Source organism: Nomascus leucogenys, chromosome 6, assembly GCF_006542625.1.
Source record: "Nomascus leucogenys isolate Asia chromosome 6, Asia_NLE_v1, whole genome shotgun sequence".
Lineage (NCBI taxonomy): Eukaryota > Metazoa > Chordata > Mammalia > Primates > Hylobatidae > Nomascus > Nomascus leucogenys.
The window spans coordinates 29,335,168-29,355,153 of NC_044386.1; the positions used below are offsets into that span (position 1 = coordinate 29,335,168).

Genomic DNA, 19,986 nt, shown 5'->3' on the forward strand with positions numbered 1-19,986 from the left:
TGCTCATTCTGTGCAAACTCCAGGTGGCCATATTAGTTTGAAGCAATTTCAGCCAGTTCTTACAGCTCATGTGCAGGGAGTTTTAGTGTTTCAGCAAGTTGCTTCTTTTTAAAAAAAAATCTGTCATCCTACCAACACAAAAATTTCTTGTTATTGGTTTCTTTAATTCTTTGGGGCACAATTTCAGTCTCTCAAATGTCACCTTCTCGCTATCCTCTGACATTACCATAGTTACCATCACAGTACTGTCACCAACTGACGTCATAGTATTTTGCATTTGTTTAATAATTCACCATCTTCAGAACACAGGCTTCAAGAAGCTTTCTGGGACATTGTTTTGTTCAGGACCCAGCACATGATAGACACTCAATGAACATTTGTTGAATGAATTAATAGTAGATATTTAATCATAGTTGTTTTTTTTTTTTTTTTTTTTGAGATGAAGGAGTCTTGCTCTGTTGCCCAGGCTGGAGTGCAGTGGTGCGATCTCGGTTCACTGCAAGCTCCACCTCCCGGGTTCACGCCATTCTCCTGCCTCAGCCTCCCGAGTAGTTGGGACTACAGGCGCCCACCACCACGCCCGGCTAATTTTTTGTATTTTGTTTAGTAGAGATCAGGGGTTTCACCATGTTGGCCAGGCTGCTCTTGAACTCCTGACCTCAGGTGATCTGCCCGCCTCAGCCTCCCAAAGTTCTGGGATTATAGGCGTGAACCGCCACATCCGGCCCATAGTTGGTTTCTTTTTAAAAATTTTTTATTTTTAATTTTTGTGGGTACATAGCAGGTGCTTACAAAGTTGGTTTCCTTTTAAAATGATAGCATTTTCTAAAAGTGAGAAGAGGAACATAAGAAGAGCATAGGAAGATTAGGTGAAGGTCAAAGAACTTGGAATTTAGCAGAGGTCAGAATAGGAGAACGTGTAGAATCCAGGACATCTGGAAGGGAGAGCTAGTACATGACAGCCCGGTGTGAATCTGATTTTAAGGCAAGGTCTCGATAAACCAGAGGATCCTTTTATACCCCCAGCCACGTTAAGGATCTCTGAATTTTGGGTGACCCTAGGCCTATAGGAGATGATTAACTTCAGTTAGTTCATTTGTTCTCAACCCTTTTATTGTCCTCACATCCCTGCCTGGAGAAAAATTAAATTTAACTTCTCTGTAACATGAGAAAATAAATACTAAGGAATAAGATTTTGTCGGTTAGGATTGAGCTTTGGTAGGAGGAGGAGGGTCTGCTAACCGTTATAGCATCTAAGACGTTTTTTGCCTCCCTCAACTAATCTTCACCCCCTTGTGAGTAATGTCACCTACTGAGAATGCATGGTTTAGCTGAGACAGGATCCAAGAAAGTTGGTAGGTTTTAACACCATATCAGTAAATTATCTCAGTAACAGAAGTATTTATTTTGAATGCTAAGGCTGTCAGCTTCAAGCGACTCAAAATTAATTTAAATTATCACAGCTATTTGCTTGAGATGGGAATCTAATTGGAGAATTATTTATGATACACAAAAAGGGACTGGGCTGTTGCAGTGAACCTCCATGTCCAAAAATTGTGCTCAATGTTGAGATGGATTGATCTTCAAGATGGGAAGCTTGTAGGCCTTTGCACAAACCAGCCATCCAGGGAGGTCAGTATTTGTAACTGCAGATTTCTGTTCTGTATCTTCCCTGAGTCAATGTTTTGCTCACTGGAGTGTTTTATTGGATGTAGTGGAAGAACCACAATTTTCATAGTATTGCAACATCGTCTGTCTTTTCTTAAGCCCTGAATCATCTCAAATCATCGCAAGTGGATATTGATGCTTCTACTTCCCTTGTTTATAGAAAAATCCCAGGAAAATGGGTTGATAGAATAAAGGACTGGAAGGATTACTGGAAAGCCCTCAATTATAGGTATGGGATTGAAAGGCTGTGTAGCCCATGGACACCTAAGAATAAGACTAAGTGTCTTTGAGGGTGTCTGTGTATCTTCAACAAATTTTCCTCTTCTGAAAACTGCTTCCCTGCCCACCCCCCCACCGCCTCACCCCCCACCGCCCCACCCCCCACCGCCCCACCCCCCCCCCCACCGCCCCCACTCCCCCACCTCCCCACCTCCCCACCTCCCCACCTCCTTCTAGGGCCTGAGGGTGGGCTCTCAGTGGCCCTGTTGCTATCCTGCGGCCCCACCCTCTTGGCCGACAGTGATTGGACATCAGATCCGAGCTGAGCCAATCAGCTTCTCTCACTTCCAAAGTAGTAATTAACAACTCGAGTTGCAAAGAGTGGAAAACAACTCAAGATAAAGTTTATTTTCATTTAAAGTTTTGTTTAGTTTCATTTTGCTTTACCTTTTTTCTTTCATTTTAAAGTCGTCAAAATTTTACAATGTAATTTATTGTAAGGATCGATGCTGTCTTTCAGGTTAGGGCGAGGGCAGCAATGCAGCCTCGTCCACGACGGCGGAAAGTGAGGACGGGGAAAGCTGTGGGGAACCCAGGAGGCGCTCTCTCCCGGTCCTGCGCCTCTGCCCGCCACCGATCAACTTCTGTTTCTTAGCAGGATGACTTTCTTTGCTACTCAATCCACACAGCAGATAGAATCATTCAAAAGTTCGTTAGTTCAAAAGCTATGACTCCTGCCACACGGTAGAAACTGACTCTTTCAGAGGCGCAGTACTGAGGTCTCGGGGAACCCTGATGGTCCCAGCTTGGCTGAGATGTGAAGCTCTGGACAACCCCCACGAAATGGGAGGGGAGGGGCGGGGGAGGTGTTATCGTAGACCTATTACACACTAATTTCCATTTATTTATGTATCTCCCCACTAGACTATGAATTCCTACAGTGCCTTATTGCTCGTATATAACCAGTGCCAAGTTCAAGGACTTGATAAATGTTCGATAAATACTTGATGAATAAATCAAATGAGCGCAAACTGACACCAGGAAAACATTTCCTTCTACTCTTCAGTTTGGTTTTCCTCAATCAGACTTATTTAAAGAGCATCTTGCCTAAGATATTTACGGTTTTTTTTTTTTTTTTTTTTTTTTTTTTTTTGGGACTGAGCCTGGCTCTGTCGCCCAGGCTGGAATGCAGTGGCGCGATCTCGGCTCACTGCAAGCTCTGCCTCCCGGGTTGACACCATTCTCCTGCCTCAGCCTCCCGAGTAGCTGGCACTACAGGCGCCTGCCACCACACCTGGCTAATTTTTTTTTTTTTTTTTAAATAGAGACGGGGTTTCACCGCGTTAGCCAGGATGCTCTCAATCTCCTGACCTTGTGATCTGCCCGCCTCGGCCTCCCAAAGTGCAGGGATTACAGGCGTGAGCCACTGCGCCCAGCCTGATATTTACAGTTTTCATATGTATGGAGCCATCTCAACTGTGACTAACATCCTGAATCACAGGCTGTTAAAATTGTACTGTAAAGGATCTTTTAAAATGTCTTATAAATTATTAGGAGTCTACGATGTGGTAGGTGCTGTGCTGGAGTAGTGAATATATTGATGAATAAGACAGTGACTAGCCTGGCCAACATGATGAAGCCCTGTCTGGGATTACAGACACCTGGGATTATAGGCGCCTGCCACCACACTGAGCTAATTTTTGTATTTTTAGTAGAGATGGGGTTTCACCATGTTGGCCAGACTGGTCTCAAACTCCTGACCTTGCGATCCTCCCGCCTCACCCTCCCAAAGTGCTGGGATTACAGGCGTGAACCACCGCGCCCAGCCTTGCATTTCTTTTAACAACCATGTGATTATATAGATGACATTTGCTAAGCTTTTGATTTATTTGGAACCAATTAATAGCTGGCACTCAAGTTCTTTGGAAACTCAAAGCACGCTATATTGGAAATTTCTTTTTGGTTACTGAGTAATAAGGTCATTTATTATTGACATGGCTTCTGACACCTCTCCCGTGCATTATTATTCCTTGTTAAATCACTTCCTGAGAAGGCTGGAGAATGTTTTCCACCTTAGATGGCACGGTTTATATTGACTTTCTGTGGGAGAAAGTGAAGTTCAGAGAAGAGCGTGAAAGGGATCACTTTTCTATGTTTATGGAGAATGGAGGTGAAATTTTTCTTTGGTGGAGAAGGCGAGTTGGCAGTAGAACTGAATTAACCTTTCACTGGGGACCTAATATGTACCAGGCACCATGCAGAATTCAGACGGAGTGTGAGGCTTTAGCTCTAGTGGGAGCCACTGGCCCTGCTGTCTGCTGACTGGTGTCACCACTGTATTCAGTGTGTTTAAAAGCAAGGCAAAGAAGGCACCTGTCTTCTCACCCAGGCATTTGGAGAAACATTTCTCTGGAGGGGATGGCTTTTAGGTTGGCCTGAAAATAAGTCAGTTTTAACCATTTACCAAAGGAAATGGAGAGAGGATACTAAAACCTGGGCTGCAAAGAGCCGGACTTCCCTCTGAATCTACAGGATGGCGAAGTTTAGGAATGGTGTTGCCCTGGGACGGAGGCGAGATCTCTCCATGGTGTTGATCGGCTCTTTCTTCTGTGGGTAGTGTTGTCAGAACAGATTTCTGGAATGGAGAGCCTTTCTGTGTGTACAGCAGGGCTGACCAAGGCAAATCAACATAGATTTTCATTTTCTAGGAGTGTAAGATTTTAAATATATGCAGATCCTTCCACAGCCTTCCACGGGGTCTTGTCACACAGCCTCCTGGTTGGGTGTGAGTTTGATGGTATGTTCGTGGGGGTTGTCTTGGCACAAGTCATCTGTTTTCTCTGCTGATCCAGGAAACTTCCTGGAGAAGGCCAGTGTTCCAGAGGCATCTGTCTGAGAGAAGGGAGTGTCCACACAGCATGGAGGTAGCCACACGGGGGAATGGGGAGGCGTTAGGTTCTGGGTTTGTGCTTGGTGTCTGAAAAGTACACATGGTCCTTCTGTAACACAGGAGGCTATGTTTTCTAGGTGAGAAGGCTCACTGTTGTAACTGGAGCTTTTTGTTTTTTCCTCTTCCTCTCCCAGGTGTGAATGAGCCCAGGGAAGGACACACAGCCACTGCTGGAGGGATCCTCCATTCCTGTGTCATTTGCATGGGTCCTGCTGTGAAATGAACCTGGCGGGGACTTGTTAGACACTTCCTTCCTTCCCTCATTGAGCACTCCAGCGCCATTGTTCCACAGTTGTTCTAATTGGGTCCTAGCTTCCTCCTGCCAAGGCAAACAGCATAGTCTTGAGTAGGTGTCCCTAGGCTCATCTGCCAGCCTGAACATGAGCACAGGCAAAGCTGATGATGGCCAGGGACCCCAGGGGACGTGGGACCCTGTGGGGTCCGGCCCCCAGGAGCAAGACCTCTTATGATGCTGGTGTCTGGGAGTGAGCACCATGCCAATCACCCAGGACAATGCTGTGCTGCACCTGCCCCTCCTCTACCAGTGGCTGCAGAACAGCCTGCAGGAGGGTGGGGACGGGCCGGAGCAGCGGCTCTGCCAGGCGGCTATCCAGAAGCTGCAGGAGTACATCCAGCTGAACTTTGCTGTGGATGAGAGTACGGTCCCACCTGATCACAGCCCCCCCGAGATGGAGATCTGTACTGTGTACCTCACCAAGGAGCTGGGGGACACAGAGACTGTGGGCCTCAGTTTTGGGAACATCCCTGTTTTCGGGGACTATGGTGAAAAGCGCAGAGGGGGCAAGAAGAGGAAAACCCACCAGGGTCCTGTGCTGGATGTGGGCTGCATCTGGGTGACAGAGCTGAGGAAGAACAGCCCAGCAGGGAAGAGTGGGAAGGTCCGACTGCGAGATGAGATCCTCTCACTGAATGGGCAGCTGATGGTTGGAGTTGATGTCAGTGGGGCCAGGTAAGTAGGGGGAATGCCTGCTGGCACAGGGGCTGGACATGGGAACCCGGTGGTTCCCAGATCTGCAGCTGCAGAGGTTTATGAATCCTGCCAACAATAAGCTGATGGCATAAGAAATGTCTCATTTAAACCCCCTCATCCGTTCAACGAGCATTACGTGTTCAACTGGAGCACCAAAGGTTGGGTCTTGGATGTGTTTTCATCTGCCTGTCCTATATCACCTTAGTCCCAGCAACCATGAGGCTCCCAGCCTCACAGTCCAGAAGCCCCACCCTGGAAGATCCACTTTGATCTTATCTGAATGCATTGAATACTCTCGAGCATATTTCTGTTTTCTCCCCACATGGCCACCCACCACCACATTAAGTTATTGGACTGTCTTGGTGTTTCCCAGGTGAATCAGGGAACAAGACCCCAAGGGCCCCAAGACCATTCTCAGGTTTAGTGATTAACTAGGACTCACAAGCTCAGAAAAGCAGTCATATTTCTAGTTTCAGTTCATTACACCGAAAGGACACAGATAAACATCAGCAAATGTAAAAGACACAGAGAGTAGAGTCCGGGGAGACCAGGCACAAGCTTCCAGTTGTCTCTCCAAGTGGAGTTGTGCAGACGGTGCTTAGTTCTCCCAGCAATGATGTTTGATGCCAACCAGGGACACACACTCGAATCTTGGTGTCCAAGGTTTTTTCTTGGGGGTGGGTCATATAAGCATGGAGGACCTGTGTGGTTGACCTTAGCTACTCCTCTCCAGTCCCTCCAGAGGTCAAACTAATGCCACATGACCCAAGCCTTCCACCACAAGTCACATTCTTAGCATAAACTCTCTGGCAAGGCCAAATACCCCCAGGTATACAAAGACACTCCTGTCAAGCAGGATATTCTAAGGGGTTAGATCTTATCTCCCAGGAGCCAGTCCTTTCTTTGGAATGCACATGGTCTCAATACCCCACCCCTGGTGAGTTAACCCTTCACTACACATCAGGGTTTTAATGATAGGTATATAGGAAAGAGACTGGGAAAGAGAATTTGAGGATATTCTGAGTGAGATCCATGAATTTTGTCAAGCTTTCAGGGGCTCCTGGGAGTAAGGCTCCTATGTCACAGAAGGAGAGAATCATAGAGAGAAGGCCACCTTGAGAAACGTAGTGACCTTTGGATGATGGAGACAGCTCATCCAAGGAGACTCTGCAAGGAGAGAACCAGAGCAGAAATACCTTGACCTTAATCTTCATCCTCCCTCCAGTGTCAGAGCCTCCCATCAGTGGAAACCAGCCAGAAGCCAGGGGCAGGGGAGTCCATTGATTTGTCTATTATGTGTCAGTGCCCTGGTGCAAAGTGCAGGGTGGAGAAGAATGGAGATTGGATGTGGAGGGTCAACAAGAAGTCACTGGGCACATACAACATGGTCCAAATTCAAATGATCCAGTACATGGAAAGGACGTAGCACAGAGCTGGCTCTCAGGTGTGAGGATTTACGTGGTAGACACTCTCACCGGTATTTCCTTTGGTCTGCCCCTTCAACTGCAGATGTTTTCAGCCAATGGCTAGGTGCCTGACTGGCCGTTACTGGGAAAAGCCACTCATTTTCAAGGAGGGATGAAATGATTTTATTTGGGATTAGAGATTGTTCTCAGAAAAGGAGCAAGGCTGACCACCACCAGGCTCAAGATGCTGCAAAGAGTTGAAAAGGTGACGCAGATTCCTGGAGGCTGGGTCCAGGGTTAGAAGTGGGGATTACCGTGGAGCTGGAGATAGTCCTTTGAAAGTGGTCCCTAAGAGCCCCTACCATTTGCAGCTATCTGGTTGGAAAGAAGCTGATTTGGATAGAGAGGTAGAAGGAAGATCAGGGAGGGGACATCCAGCAGGAGGACGAAGTAGTCAGGAGCTCCAGCTCCAGAGCAGATAACTGGGGCTGCCTCCTTGGGTTCCCTTTACTAGCTGGTTGATCTTGGGAGAATTGTACCTCTTAGCCTCAGATTCCGCATCTGTGAAATGGGAATCATAAGACTATTGATGCCAATAATTAAATGATGAAATAGTACATGTAAAGGGCTTAGCACTATGTCTAGTAAGTAGTACTCTATACGTATTAATATCATCATTACTACCATAATGGAGAGTGTTTGGGAGGTTGCTGGAGTCTTTAGGAGGCAAAGTTTTCTTTCCCAGCCTCTAAAAACCTATCTACCCCTGGGATGAGATGACTTTCCGGCTACCAATGGAGGATTCCTTGATGTTTTCATTTACTTGTTGGGGGAGTGATAGGATGATGCCCAGTTTTGCAAAGAAAGAAGATTAAGAAGAATAGAAGGGTGATGGGCCAGGGTCATGACAGAAGGTGTAACATAGAACTAGAATCTTTACTGAAGCTCTGAAGAAGGATCACATGTGGTGTGATGGAGGGAGCAGTGGACTGGGTTTGGGATTCCAGGTTCTCTCCAAGGTCTTCTAGCAAATAGCTTTGAGACCCTGGGTAAGTTTTTTGGGATGGTTGTATTGGGGTAGGAGGGAGGTTCTCTGTAGCTGCCTATGCTAAAATACTAGGGGTGAATCTGTGAAACACTTTTTTATCTATCTGGGCTAGTGTTATTGTTCCAGAAGCCCATAGAGGTTTAGTGGTGTTCCTGGGATGCCACAGTGATAACTGGCAGAGCCGAGGCTCAGGCTCCGTCTCTGACTCCCAGCCGAATGTTCTATTCGGTGCACCACTGCACCACTCCACTTCTGGGCACTCCAAAAGAGATGCTTGGATGGGTGTGGCCTGTTGGTATCTGGACTCAAAAGAGCTGAAGCTGAGGAGCTTAGGAAATAGGAATAGGAGAAAATGTCAGGGAATAGACCAGTGGAATTCGTAATTGTTACAGCTGGCTGTTCCATAACATACCTGAGATTTGTTTTAATCAGGTATGCTAAAAGATGCACACATGGAAATGGCTGTCACGAAGTCTCAGATCTGTAGAAACAGGAGGCACACCACACCACACAGGGCTACACGGGGAAGTGCAGGGGTCAGTGAGGAGGCAGAGAAGAGAGAGGAGAGCATGGCCCAGAGCCTTTATTTTATTTTATTTTTTATTTTTTTGTTACAGACAGCATCTTACTCTTATCACCCAGGCTGGAGTGCAGAGCCACAATCATAGCTCACTGCAGCCTTGAACTCCTGGGCTCGAAGGATCCTCCCACCTTAGCCTCTCTAGTAACTATGTCTACAGGCGTGCACCACTGCATCTGGCTTTTTTTTTTTTTTTTTAAGAGATGTTATATTACTGTGTTGCCCAGGCTGGTCTCAAACTCCTGGCCTCAAGTGATCCTCCCACCTCAGCCTCCAAAAGTGTTAGGATTACAGCTGTGAGCCACTGCACCCAGCTCCATAGGCTTTATTGAGGTTTTCATGGGAAGGAACAGAGGAGGCAGGGTAGGTGGCTGAGTGTGCTTAGGATTGGATAGTTTGAATAATTTCAGTAGGCTCCGGACTATATGGGTGGTCCTTAGTTGTCCAGGTGTCTGGCCCTGGAGTGATTTGAGGCAGGGGAGAATATTGGCTTGGTGTGTGAATTTGATAAAGGAGATAATTAGGTATGGCTCTGGGTTGGTTGGTTTGTATGTTAAAGCTCTACTCACAAGGGAGTCCTTTGCTATCTCTAGGAATCAGCTACCTCTGGGAGGGGCAGCCTGTCCACGTTCAAGACTCCAAATGTCAGAGCATCAAGAATACAGAAAATAGGGGCAAGGTAGCTCACGCCTGTAATTTCAGCACTTTGGGAGGCCAAGACAGAAAGATTGCTCAAGCCCAGGGGTTCAAGACCAGCCTGCGCAACATGGCAAACCCCATCTCTACAAAAAAAAAAATTTAATTAGCTGGGCATGGTGGTGCACACCTGTAGTCCCAGCTACTCGAGAGGCTGAGGTGGGAGGATTGCTTAAGTCCAGGAGGTTGAGGCTGCAGTGAGCCATGTTTGCACCACTGTACTCCAGCCTGGGCAGCACAGCAAGACCCTGCCTCCAAAAAAAAAAAAGGATACAGAAAATAAGAACATATAATGAAAACGCTGGGCTTCTGGAAACCTTCCACAGCTAAGGAAGTAAAATCTCATTTAGTGGTCAACGGTCATGACTTTGAAGTTCCTTTCTGTGTTGATGCAGCTGTGTGTGTGCTAGATGACGAAAAGCCAGGTGAAAGAGGGTGTATCCTGAAGCCACTGAGATGTAGTGGTAGGAGAAAGGGAAGGCCAAGACCTATTGCTTGGTCTTCATGAAAGAGAGCTTGAAATTGAATCAAGTAATGAGGCAAGGAATCCTCAAGTCCTGGGCTCCTATTGCCTCATAACAATCAAGGAGTTAACAAGACAAACGAGCTTGATTTGTCACTCCCTAGTTCTCTTGAATAATTGCAAGAAGTACCATTTATTGAGCAGTTTCTACCGTAGAGGAGGTCTCATTTAATAGCGACCACAGTTCCATAAAGGACAGCCTTTGATGAGAAACCTTGGCTGAATATCACTTGCCCACGGTCACCTAAGTAAGAGGCAAAACCAGATTTGAACCCAAGTCCTTCTGGCTCCATTGTCTGTATTCCTAACCACTGCATTGTACTGCCTCAACTTCTGCACCAGATCTGTACTTTGGTCCTTGTGCGACCTGGTGCATTATTTCATGGATGGTTTACATCTTCACAAAATACCTTCTCAGTATAATCACAGACACCAGGGAAGAAAATGACTTATGAAGAACAAACTATAAGATTTCTTTTCTACTTGCCCAAACTGACAAGGAAAATAAGCCCCCTGCCTCCTCTTATACAAGGAAGCCCGGCCAGGCGTGGTGGCTCATGCCTATAATCCCAGCACATTGGGAGGCCGAGGCGGGTTGGTCACCTGAAGTCAGGAGTTTGAGACCAGCCTGGCCAACATGGCAAAACCCTACCTCTACTAAAAATACAAAAAATTAGCCAGGTGTGGTGGTGCATGCCTGTAATCCCAGCTACTCGGGAGGCTTAGGCAGGAGAATGACTTGAACCCAGGAGGTGAATGTTGCAGTGAGCCTAGATTGTGCCACCATTGCACTCCAGCCTGGGCAACAGAGCAAGACTCTGTCTCAAAATAAATAAAATAAAAGGAAGCCCAATTGTAATATAGACTCCTTTTGGCGAACTTAGCTCTAGCCAGAGCTTTAGGACTAGAAGCACTTTGCAATTTAGGTAGTAGGGAGTTGAAAGTGTTTTGAATGTTCTCAAGATGTTCCTTATCACTCTTTGTGACTGACTGTTTCCTTCAGTGCTAAAATTTTCCCACCTACCTATGTGAGTTTTGTCTTAAAAAGTGGTAAGTAGAAATTAGAGTTCTGTACAGACCCCAGTGTACCTCTCTGCCTCCCAGCAAATGGTTCCTCGGTTGATGGTTGCCTGTTCACTCTTACTTGTAAGCAGTGGGTTTTGGGGTCAACACACCAACTTACCTGCCAGCGTGATAAATGGTCCACACTAGCATGTACAGCTGTCATCTGAGGTACTCTCTTGCAATCTCTTCTGTTCCCTGTCTGGAGTTTGATTTTGAATTCAAAACTACCTTAGATGGTGTTATGGATTGAATTATGTCCCCCCAAAATTCATATGTTGAAGTCCCAGCCCCCAGAATATGACTTATTTAGAAATAGGGTCATTGCAGGAATAATTAGTTAAGATGAGGTCCTACCAGAATAGGTTGGCCCCTATTCCAGGATAACTGTTGTCTTTATAAAAAGGGCAAATTCGGACACAGACTCAACACAGGAGTAACACCATGTGTGATTGGAGTTATGCTGCTAAAAGCCAAGGAACAACCAGAAGCTGGGAGAGAGACTTGGTACAAACCCTTTCGTAGCCTCTCCAAACTAGGGGAGCTTGGCTCTGCTGACACTTTGAGCTCCAGCATCTCACCTGTAGAACTGTGACACAGTAAATCCCTGTTGCTTAAGCATCCTGGTTTGTGGTCGCCCTAGAAAACTACTAGTACAGGTGACATTTTATCCCTGTCACCTTATAGGAGTCCATTTTTCGGATGATTTCCTCCCCGACACTGGACCCTTCAGAGCACTGTGGATGTTTTTTGATGAGGACACTCTGAGAACCATGTGTGTGTTAAGTGTGAAAGGAGCAGTTACAATATGTGGAAGATGAGGTCATGATTTGCTTATTTCAAAAATTAGTTTAGGGTTGATTTGGAATGTCCATCCTTTGAGAAAGAACAAAAAATTCAAGGCCATGGGTTTGACAGAACTTCTGTACCCCAGACCTGGTTTAGAGCCTAAACCTGTGACTGCCTCCAAATTACAGACCCCGTTCCTGATTCCTACCTTTTCACTGGCTGGCACTCCTGATCCCTAGTAATCCTGGGAAGCCTTCATTCTTTTGAGTGTTAGCAGCTTTGTCCTGATGGGAACTTCTAGAGAACTTTCTGGGAAGGGAAGGTATTCCCGGTGTTTGATGTCACCTGCCCCATCTTGAAGGCATAGCTGATAACTCGTGGAGGAAAGTTTTTGTTTGTGAGCTCCATCACATCCACTCTGGGGACTTTCTGGAATGTTCTACTTATTTGTTTGGTGCAGGGAGAACTGGGAAGGTTTTCTAGATTCATTCCTACAAAGGAATACTTTGTAACGCCAGTCACTCCCTAGCTTTCTATAAGTAAACCAGATCTGTTCCCTAAGGACAGATTGTTCCAAATTGGTCGCAAAATATGGAATTAATTAAAACAAAACCCACACACCAAAACAGAAACAAATGTCTTTTCTGAAAAGTAAAAGTCTTTTCACTTAAAACGCATTTTTGCAGAATGTAAACTTTGGGCGTCTTTGTATTTTTTTTTTTTTTTTCAAGACGGAATTTCACTCTTGTTGCCCAGGCTGGAGTGCAATGGCGCGATCTCAACTCACTGCAACCTCCGCCTCCCGGGTTTAAGTGATTCTGCTGCCTCAGCCTCCCGAGTAGCTGGAATTACAAGTGCCTGCCACTACGCCTGGCTAATTTTTTGTATTTTTAGTAGAGATGGGGTTTCACCATCTTGGCCAGACTGGTCTTGAACCTCTGACCTCAGGTAATCCACCCGTCTCAGCCTCCCAAAGTGCTGGGATTACAGGCATGAGCCACGGCACCCGGCCATCTTTGTACATTAATAAACGCGAGCAGAGCACAGTGCAAAGAACACGGGCCTCGGAGAGAGGTGGGTCTGGCTTCTGGACCCACTTATTGGCTGTGTGATGGGGGCAGGTGACCTCAGCCACAGGCTGTTGCTGCTATTTCCCTAAAAGGGTTGTTGAATGGATGACAGATGATTTACCTAATGTACCGAATACAGCATCTGGCACATGGTAGATGTTCAGCCAGAGGTAACTTTTAACACCCCACCCAGTCAGCCTCAGGCAACCTGGACCCAGAGCACAGCGTGCACCTGAGAAAAGCCCTTTGAGTTTGACGGAGAGAGAAGAGCCTCAAACTCTGCCTGTTCACTCCACAGGGAAGACAAAGAATAATCTTTGGTCCAGACACTGGGGTCCATTCCAATATTGAGCGAGTGGCATGGCATGGGGACCCACCATTTGGAAGGGATGCTGGCGCATGCAGGGCCTAACGGCACCTTTGAGTTCCGGGAGTGTGAAAAGTCTGTGTGGTCCTAGAAGAGGGGCCAGGATGCTGGGCTGGCAGAAGGGGGCTGGGGGGCTCAGGGCGACAGGCCAATTGGTACAGAAGTATGACATGTTGTGAGGACCAGTGGAATGTCAGCCCTGGTCAGAAGTCACCTTCAGCACAGTACCCGCTGCCTTGAACTTGCATGTAAAATTAAATTTAGGGTTGCTGCAAGCTTAGGCTCTGGTTACCCATGGCAACCTTGAGTTCTGTCTGGATTATAGCAGATTTTAAACAGTGTCAAGAGGCTGCTAGAAGGTGTTACTTGGAGAAACGACTGCAGGTAGTGATGTAGGTAGGAGATGGTAGAGAGAAAAAATTGCCAATTGTAGCTTGATACTATAATCTCTGGGGCCATTTAGCAAAAGGGTCCTGCCTACCTGAATATGCCCAAAGGTGCCTGACGCTCTATGCAGTACTGGATATATAGTAAGAGGTCATCATCATCATGACTTAGAGACATTAAGGAAAGGTGAAATTATACTCAGCTTGCTGTTTAAAAAGCCAGAGAAGCATGTGATACACTTTAGAAAGATGTCCCTTACCGGTTAAAAGGAAAACGAGTTTCAGCATTTAAAATTCAATTATGTGGAAAACCTGCCGGGTGGAACAGCCCATTCCCCAAGGATGAAGTGTAAATGAAGCATTACGGACTGTTTGTTCGTGACCCGCTTCATTCCTTTCAGACTGCTGTCTCCACGTGCTGTTTCACTCCAGGACTTGGTTTCTGGAAGGTATCCCAGGGTTCATCCAAGTCCTGTTTTCTCACTGTACCAAGGTGGAAACTGAGGCTTCAGGAGGTGGTTTCCTGGGGTCAAGTATCATCTTAGAGAAGAGCGACGCCTAGAATTCATGCCCTCTGACTCAAATTCTAGAATTGTTTTCTTTAACATCATAAATAACAACTAATGAGGCTGGGCACAGTGGCTCACGCCTGTAATGCCAGCACTTTGGGAGGCTGAGGTGGGTGGATCACTTGAGGTCAGGAGTTTGAGACCAGCCTGGCCAACATAGTGAAACCCCATCTCTACTAAAAATACAAAAAATTAGCTGGCCATGGTGGCACATACACCTGTAGTCCCCTGCTACTCAGGAGGCTGAGGCAGGAGAATCGCTTGAACCAGGAGGCGGAGGTTGCAGTGAGCCGAGATCACACCACTGCACTCCAGCCTGGGCAACAGAGCAAGGCTCCATCTCAAAAAAAAAATAAAAATAACTAATGAAATTAGGATGGTTTTTTAACAGTTTATTATTTACATAAAAACATAGAAAATCTATGTTTTTACCTGTTCTGAAAATGGATAGTTACATCTAGAACCTTTTGTCTCAACAAGAGTGTAGCTTATAGCTGCCTCCTAAGAGTGTGGCAATGGCCGTGGGAGAGGACGGTGGGAGCTTGCTTTCCTCACCTCTTGGGAGTGCCATCTGACAAGCTGTGAGGCTCTGAGGGCCGTCGCCTGCCATCTTGTGGTTGAAATCGAGCACAGTGAGAGAAAGTGCTGGGAGCCCCAGTCCAGTTTATTATTCACAGGCTGTGTGTGAGTTTCACCGCCGTGCTGTTTGGCTGATGTTTTCGGCCTTCAGAGCTCTCTCTTGAATGGCAACATCTGAGCTATCCTCTCCTCTCTGTGACTAGTGTTTTTTCCTGTGGCCCTGGGAGGTGCCCCATTCGAGTCCCTTCACACACACAGCCTCGGCCCTCAGGCATCGCACTAATGAATGAGGAGCTGATCTGAAAAATCTGCCTGTGCTAAGCTCTTCATGATGGATGACAGAGGGGAGTTATTCATCCCGTTTCTCTACCTCTATTCTGGAATCAGAAGCCTTTTAAGGAAAGCGTGAGCAGCAAGACAATTTCCAACACTACAATGGCCAGTGGGGTGAGTTCTTTCAGAAAACTGGCAAACTTGGCCACACCCTCCGTCGCAGCCCACAGATCATTGTTGAAAGCCATATGCACAGCTGCTTTTCAGGGTCTACTTGTTTTTATGAGGGAAGAGATTCCATAAAAGGAGCGACTTTGCATCATTTAAAGAGGATTGAGGTTTCAGAGCCAGATCCAGAGATGCTCTTTAATTTTATCCCAGTGACCTGCTCCTCCTCTGGTACCCTGGTCACAACCTTTCTGAATGGGGGCAGCACAGCCCCTGGGTGATTAACTTGAGCCATGGAAGATGGAAAACCCAAATACCCACGTAAGACACTCGCTTTTAAACTCTTAGCACTACTTTCGGGAATTGTAATGGGAATTGTAAACCATACAGACAAGAAAGACAAAAGCATCTTGGTGTGGTTATAGTGTTACTGGTCCGACTTCATACCCTTCTATCTATAAGCAGCCCCTGGGCCATTTTCAGCAATCCTGACTTCTACTTTATCTTTTGTGTCCAGGTACTAAATACGTTATGAACATTTTTATTCTCTCGTTTTGAGCACCAAATGCCCTCAAATGACTCTCAGGCCTTTTTTTTTTTTTTCTTCTCCAGAGATTTTTTTTTTTTTTTTTTTTTTTTTGAGATGGAGTCTTGCTCTGTCGCCCAGGCTGGAGTGCAGTGGTGCAATCTCCGCTCACTGCAAGCTCCGCCTCCTGGGTTCACGGCATTCTCTTGACTCAGCCTCCAGAGTAGCCGGGCCTACAGGTGCCCACCACCACGCCTCGCTAAATTTTTGTATTTTTTTTAGTAGAGACGGGGTTTCACTGTGTTAGCCAGGATCGTCTCGATCTCCTGACCTTGTGATCTGCCCACCTTGGCCTCCCAAAGTGCTGGGATTACAGGCGTGAGCCACCGCGCCCGGCTGCCTCCAGAGATTTTTGAATTTCAGGCTTTGGCCCCTGTTTTGGCCTTTGGCCCTCTCTTAGTTACTGTGGAAGCAGAGACAGGTAACCAACTGCAATGTGTAGGTGAGCCGTTCCTAATGAACTTCACTCCCATTCCACCTGGGCTTGCCAAGTACAGAAATAAACAGACTTGCGCTCGCATCTTTTGGTGTTGGAGGGCACCAATATCAAAAGGGGACCTCTTGCTGGAGGACAACAATATCTGCTATTTAAGGACCCAAATACATAACTCTTGTACAATGTAAGATGAAACAAAGCTTTTAAACAGTTACATAGATTTCTTCATGGGATTCTTCTTTGAGATGTGATCTTTCTCCAAAGATTTTGAAGATGAGAGTTTGTTTAAAATGTTCTGAAGCTATGATACTAGTGGCCTTTTTATTTTTTATTTTTTTGAGACAGAGTCTCGCTGTCGCCTAGGCTGGACAGAGCACAATGGCACGATCTTGGTTGGCTCAATGTAACCTCCGCCTCCCGGGTTCAAGTGATTCTTCTGCCTCCAGCTCCGAAGTAGCTGGGACTACAGGTGCACACCATGCCCAGCTAATTTTTTGTATTTTTAGTAAAGACAGGGCTTCACCATGTTGGCCAGGCTGATCTCGAACTCCGGACCTCAAGTGATCCACCCACCTCGGCCTCCCAGAGTGCTGGTGTTACAGACCTGGCCTTACTAGCGGCTTTTTTGATAACTTGGAATAACAATGTTGAATTGTATGGAGCAACAATGTTGAATTGTATGGAGCAACAATGTTGAATTGTATGGATCTCTTATCTTTGAGTCACAGAAACTTGGATGCCAGGGCTGCAGTGATGGTATAATAGCTGACTCATCCCTCAGGGCTTTTTGTTCACCAAAGGAAAGACGATTCTATCATTTGCAATGTCTCTTTGACTTAAATTTAGCCATTTCCTTTTGGGGAGGAAGGCTGGGCTAGTTCCATAGCTGAAGTACATGTCTCCCCAGCCCTTAGGCCAGACTATAAGGTTGATCAGTTTAAATGGGGCTGGGATTCTTAAGAAACTTTTGACCTTGGGAATCACAGATGTATCTTCACAAATATCCCTGAAAGGAGGTCTGAACTATTATGGGGGCGAGGGGAGTGGATAGCCTTAAAAATTCAAGTTCTAGCCAGGCTTGGTGGCTCATGCCTGTAATCTCAGCACTTTTGGAGGCCAAGGCAGGTAGACAGGAGTTGGAGACCAACTTGGCCAACACGGTAAAACCCTGTCTCTACTAAAAATAAAAAATTTAGCCGGGTGTGGTGGTGTGTGCCTGTAGTCCCAGCTACTTGGGAGGCTGAGGCAGGGAAATTGCTTGAACCGAAGAGACGGGAGTTGCAGTGAGCTGAGATCGTGCCACTGCACTCCAGTCTGGGCAAGAGAGTGAGACTCTGTCTCAAAAAAATAAATAAAAAAATAAATAAATAACAATTCAAGTTCTGTTAAGTACAGGTCTCTGTTAAATTCCATGGCAAGTCTGGGTTTTTCCCTGACTCAAGGGTTTTATTTAGTCCAGATATCCACTCCTGGGAAGTCCTCATCTGAACCAGTGGAATGGGCAGAAAGAACATACATAGAAGTCACCAGAAAATGGTTCATGCTCTAGAATGGTGGTTGCTAAGGTGAGAAGCCTGAGAACATCCATGGGTAAGAGGAAAAGTTACCAGTACCCCAATAAATTTTTTATCTTTAAAAAAATTGAGTTTGACCAATAATTTAGATATGGATTGACACTGGCTTCCTTGTTCAATCTGAATGTTGGAGAGTCCCATTTTCTGTGTAGTCCATGACATATCCTGAGGGAAGGGGAGAAGGTCCACAAAGGCCCCCCCACTGGTTAATTCACAACCCTGTTTTTTTTTTCTGTCCCCCAGGCTGCAGTGCAGTGACACAATCAAAGCTCACTGCAGCCTTGAACTCCTGGGCTCAAGCAATCCACCTGTCTCAGCCTCTCGAGTAGCTGGGACTACAAGGTGTGAACCACAGTGCCTGGCCTGTTTAATCCACTTTGGGCTTATGTCAAGGGACCGGTGTTTATGTAGGCTCACCTGATGAGGTGGGTTTATGGATTAAATTATTTTGTTTTAACTGAGTTAACTTTACCAAACGGGCAGAAAAACTAAAGAAATTTCTTATTTTTGTTTTTAATATACAGAGATGAGGGTCTCACTATGTTGTCCAGGCTGTTCTCAAATTCTTGGCCTCAAGGGATCCTCCTATCCCAGCCTCCCGAAGTGGTGGTATTACAGGAGTGAGTCACTGCTCCCGGCCTAAAAATAATACAATTAATGCAGGTGTAAGCAAACAATAAGAAATGACTGGGTTAACACTTTTCTTCCTGCTACCATGTGCTAATTATGAAGTAAAACAGTGACAATCTATGTAGACTGAGAAGTCAGACAAAAACAAAAAATTCATCAGAAGACTATGTGAAATACAAACTTACAACCACTAGCATTAAAGAAAAACCTCATCCTAAGCATAGATTGTGCCTTATGGTAATACTTGACGATATGAGACCATCATAATTAGCAAGATATTTAAAATCTAAATATTCACGGCCGGGTGCGGTGGCTCACGCCTGTAATCTCAGCACTTTGGGAGGCCGAGGCAGGTGGATCACAAGGTCAGGAGATCGAGACCATCCTGGCTAACATGGTGAAACCCCGTCTCTACTAAAAATACAAAAAATTCACCAGGCGTGGTGGTGGGCATCTGTAGTCCCAGCTACTTGGGAGGCTGAGGCGGGAGAATGGCGTGAACCCGGGAGGCAGAGCTTGCAGTGAGGGGAGATCGCGCCACTGCACTCCAGCCTGGGCGACAGAGCGAGACTCCATCTCAAAAAAAAAAAAAAAAATCTAAATATTCACAACATGAATACAAATAGTTTAAAATGTTTTAGCAGTGTTTAAAATTACGCATTACTTAATCTAGTCGAGGATTTTAGTAAACTGAATATTTAAGAGCCTGTTTTGAGGGTTTTAGAAAACATAAATGCTTAAGGTAAAAAGCTACATACCAATAGAAAAACAGTCTTCCTGATGTGGTCAAAATAGCTAAAATAATGCATGGAAAACAATATAGCTGCAAAATAAAACGCACGGTTTTGTCAGCAAATTCCGATGCACAGATCCACAGATGTGGAAGATGCACAGAAATATTGCTGAAGGTTCGAAGAAACAGTGTAGTCGGGGAGATCTGCTGTGCAGTTGGACTTAAGTACTGCTGTTTCGCACATGTTCCAATTAAGAGTATTTGCTTGATTCTGGCCAGGCACGGTGGCTCACGCCTGTAATCCGAGCACTTTGGGAGGCCGAGGTGGGCAGATCACTTGAGCCCAAGAGTTTGATACCAGCCAAGTCAACGTGGTGAAACCCCATCTGTATTTTTGTAAAAAACTTTTTTAAATAAAAAAGATTTTTAAAAAAGAATATTTGCTTGTGTCTGTTTCAGTAATGAAATAGACCTATTTATTTGTGAGGTCACTAAAAGAGGTACCAGAAAAGATGTATTTTTCAAAATTCAATTCCTTTGTTAGTTAAAACAATGGTTTATGGGAAAATTATATCAGGTAACAGTAGCTTTAACTAGAATAAAAAGGAATTCAGGATATCCCAATTACACTGATTTGAGTTTTACAAATTATATGTTAATGAAAAGAGTCAAACTTTGTAAAA

The 19,986-nt window shown here is 45.7% G+C and overlaps 1 protein-coding gene across 4 annotated transcripts in view; it reads left to right on the forward strand.

Annotated features, from left to right (window-relative positions):
• The window catches only part of PDZD2 (PDZ domain containing 2), a 470,684-nt gene that overhangs the window by 153,615 nt on the left and 297,083 nt on the right, over positions 1-19,986 (forward strand). For all 4 annotated transcript variants that reach the window (XM_030813944.1, XM_030813945.1, XM_030813946.1 and 1 more), the window contains exon 2: positions 4,972-5,807. In XM_030813944.1, the coding sequence (XP_030669804.1) occupies positions 5,332-5,807 (476 nt within the window). In that variant the 5' untranslated portion in view covers positions 4,972-5,331. The remainder of the gene's footprint in view (positions 1-4,971; positions 5,808-19,986) is intronic.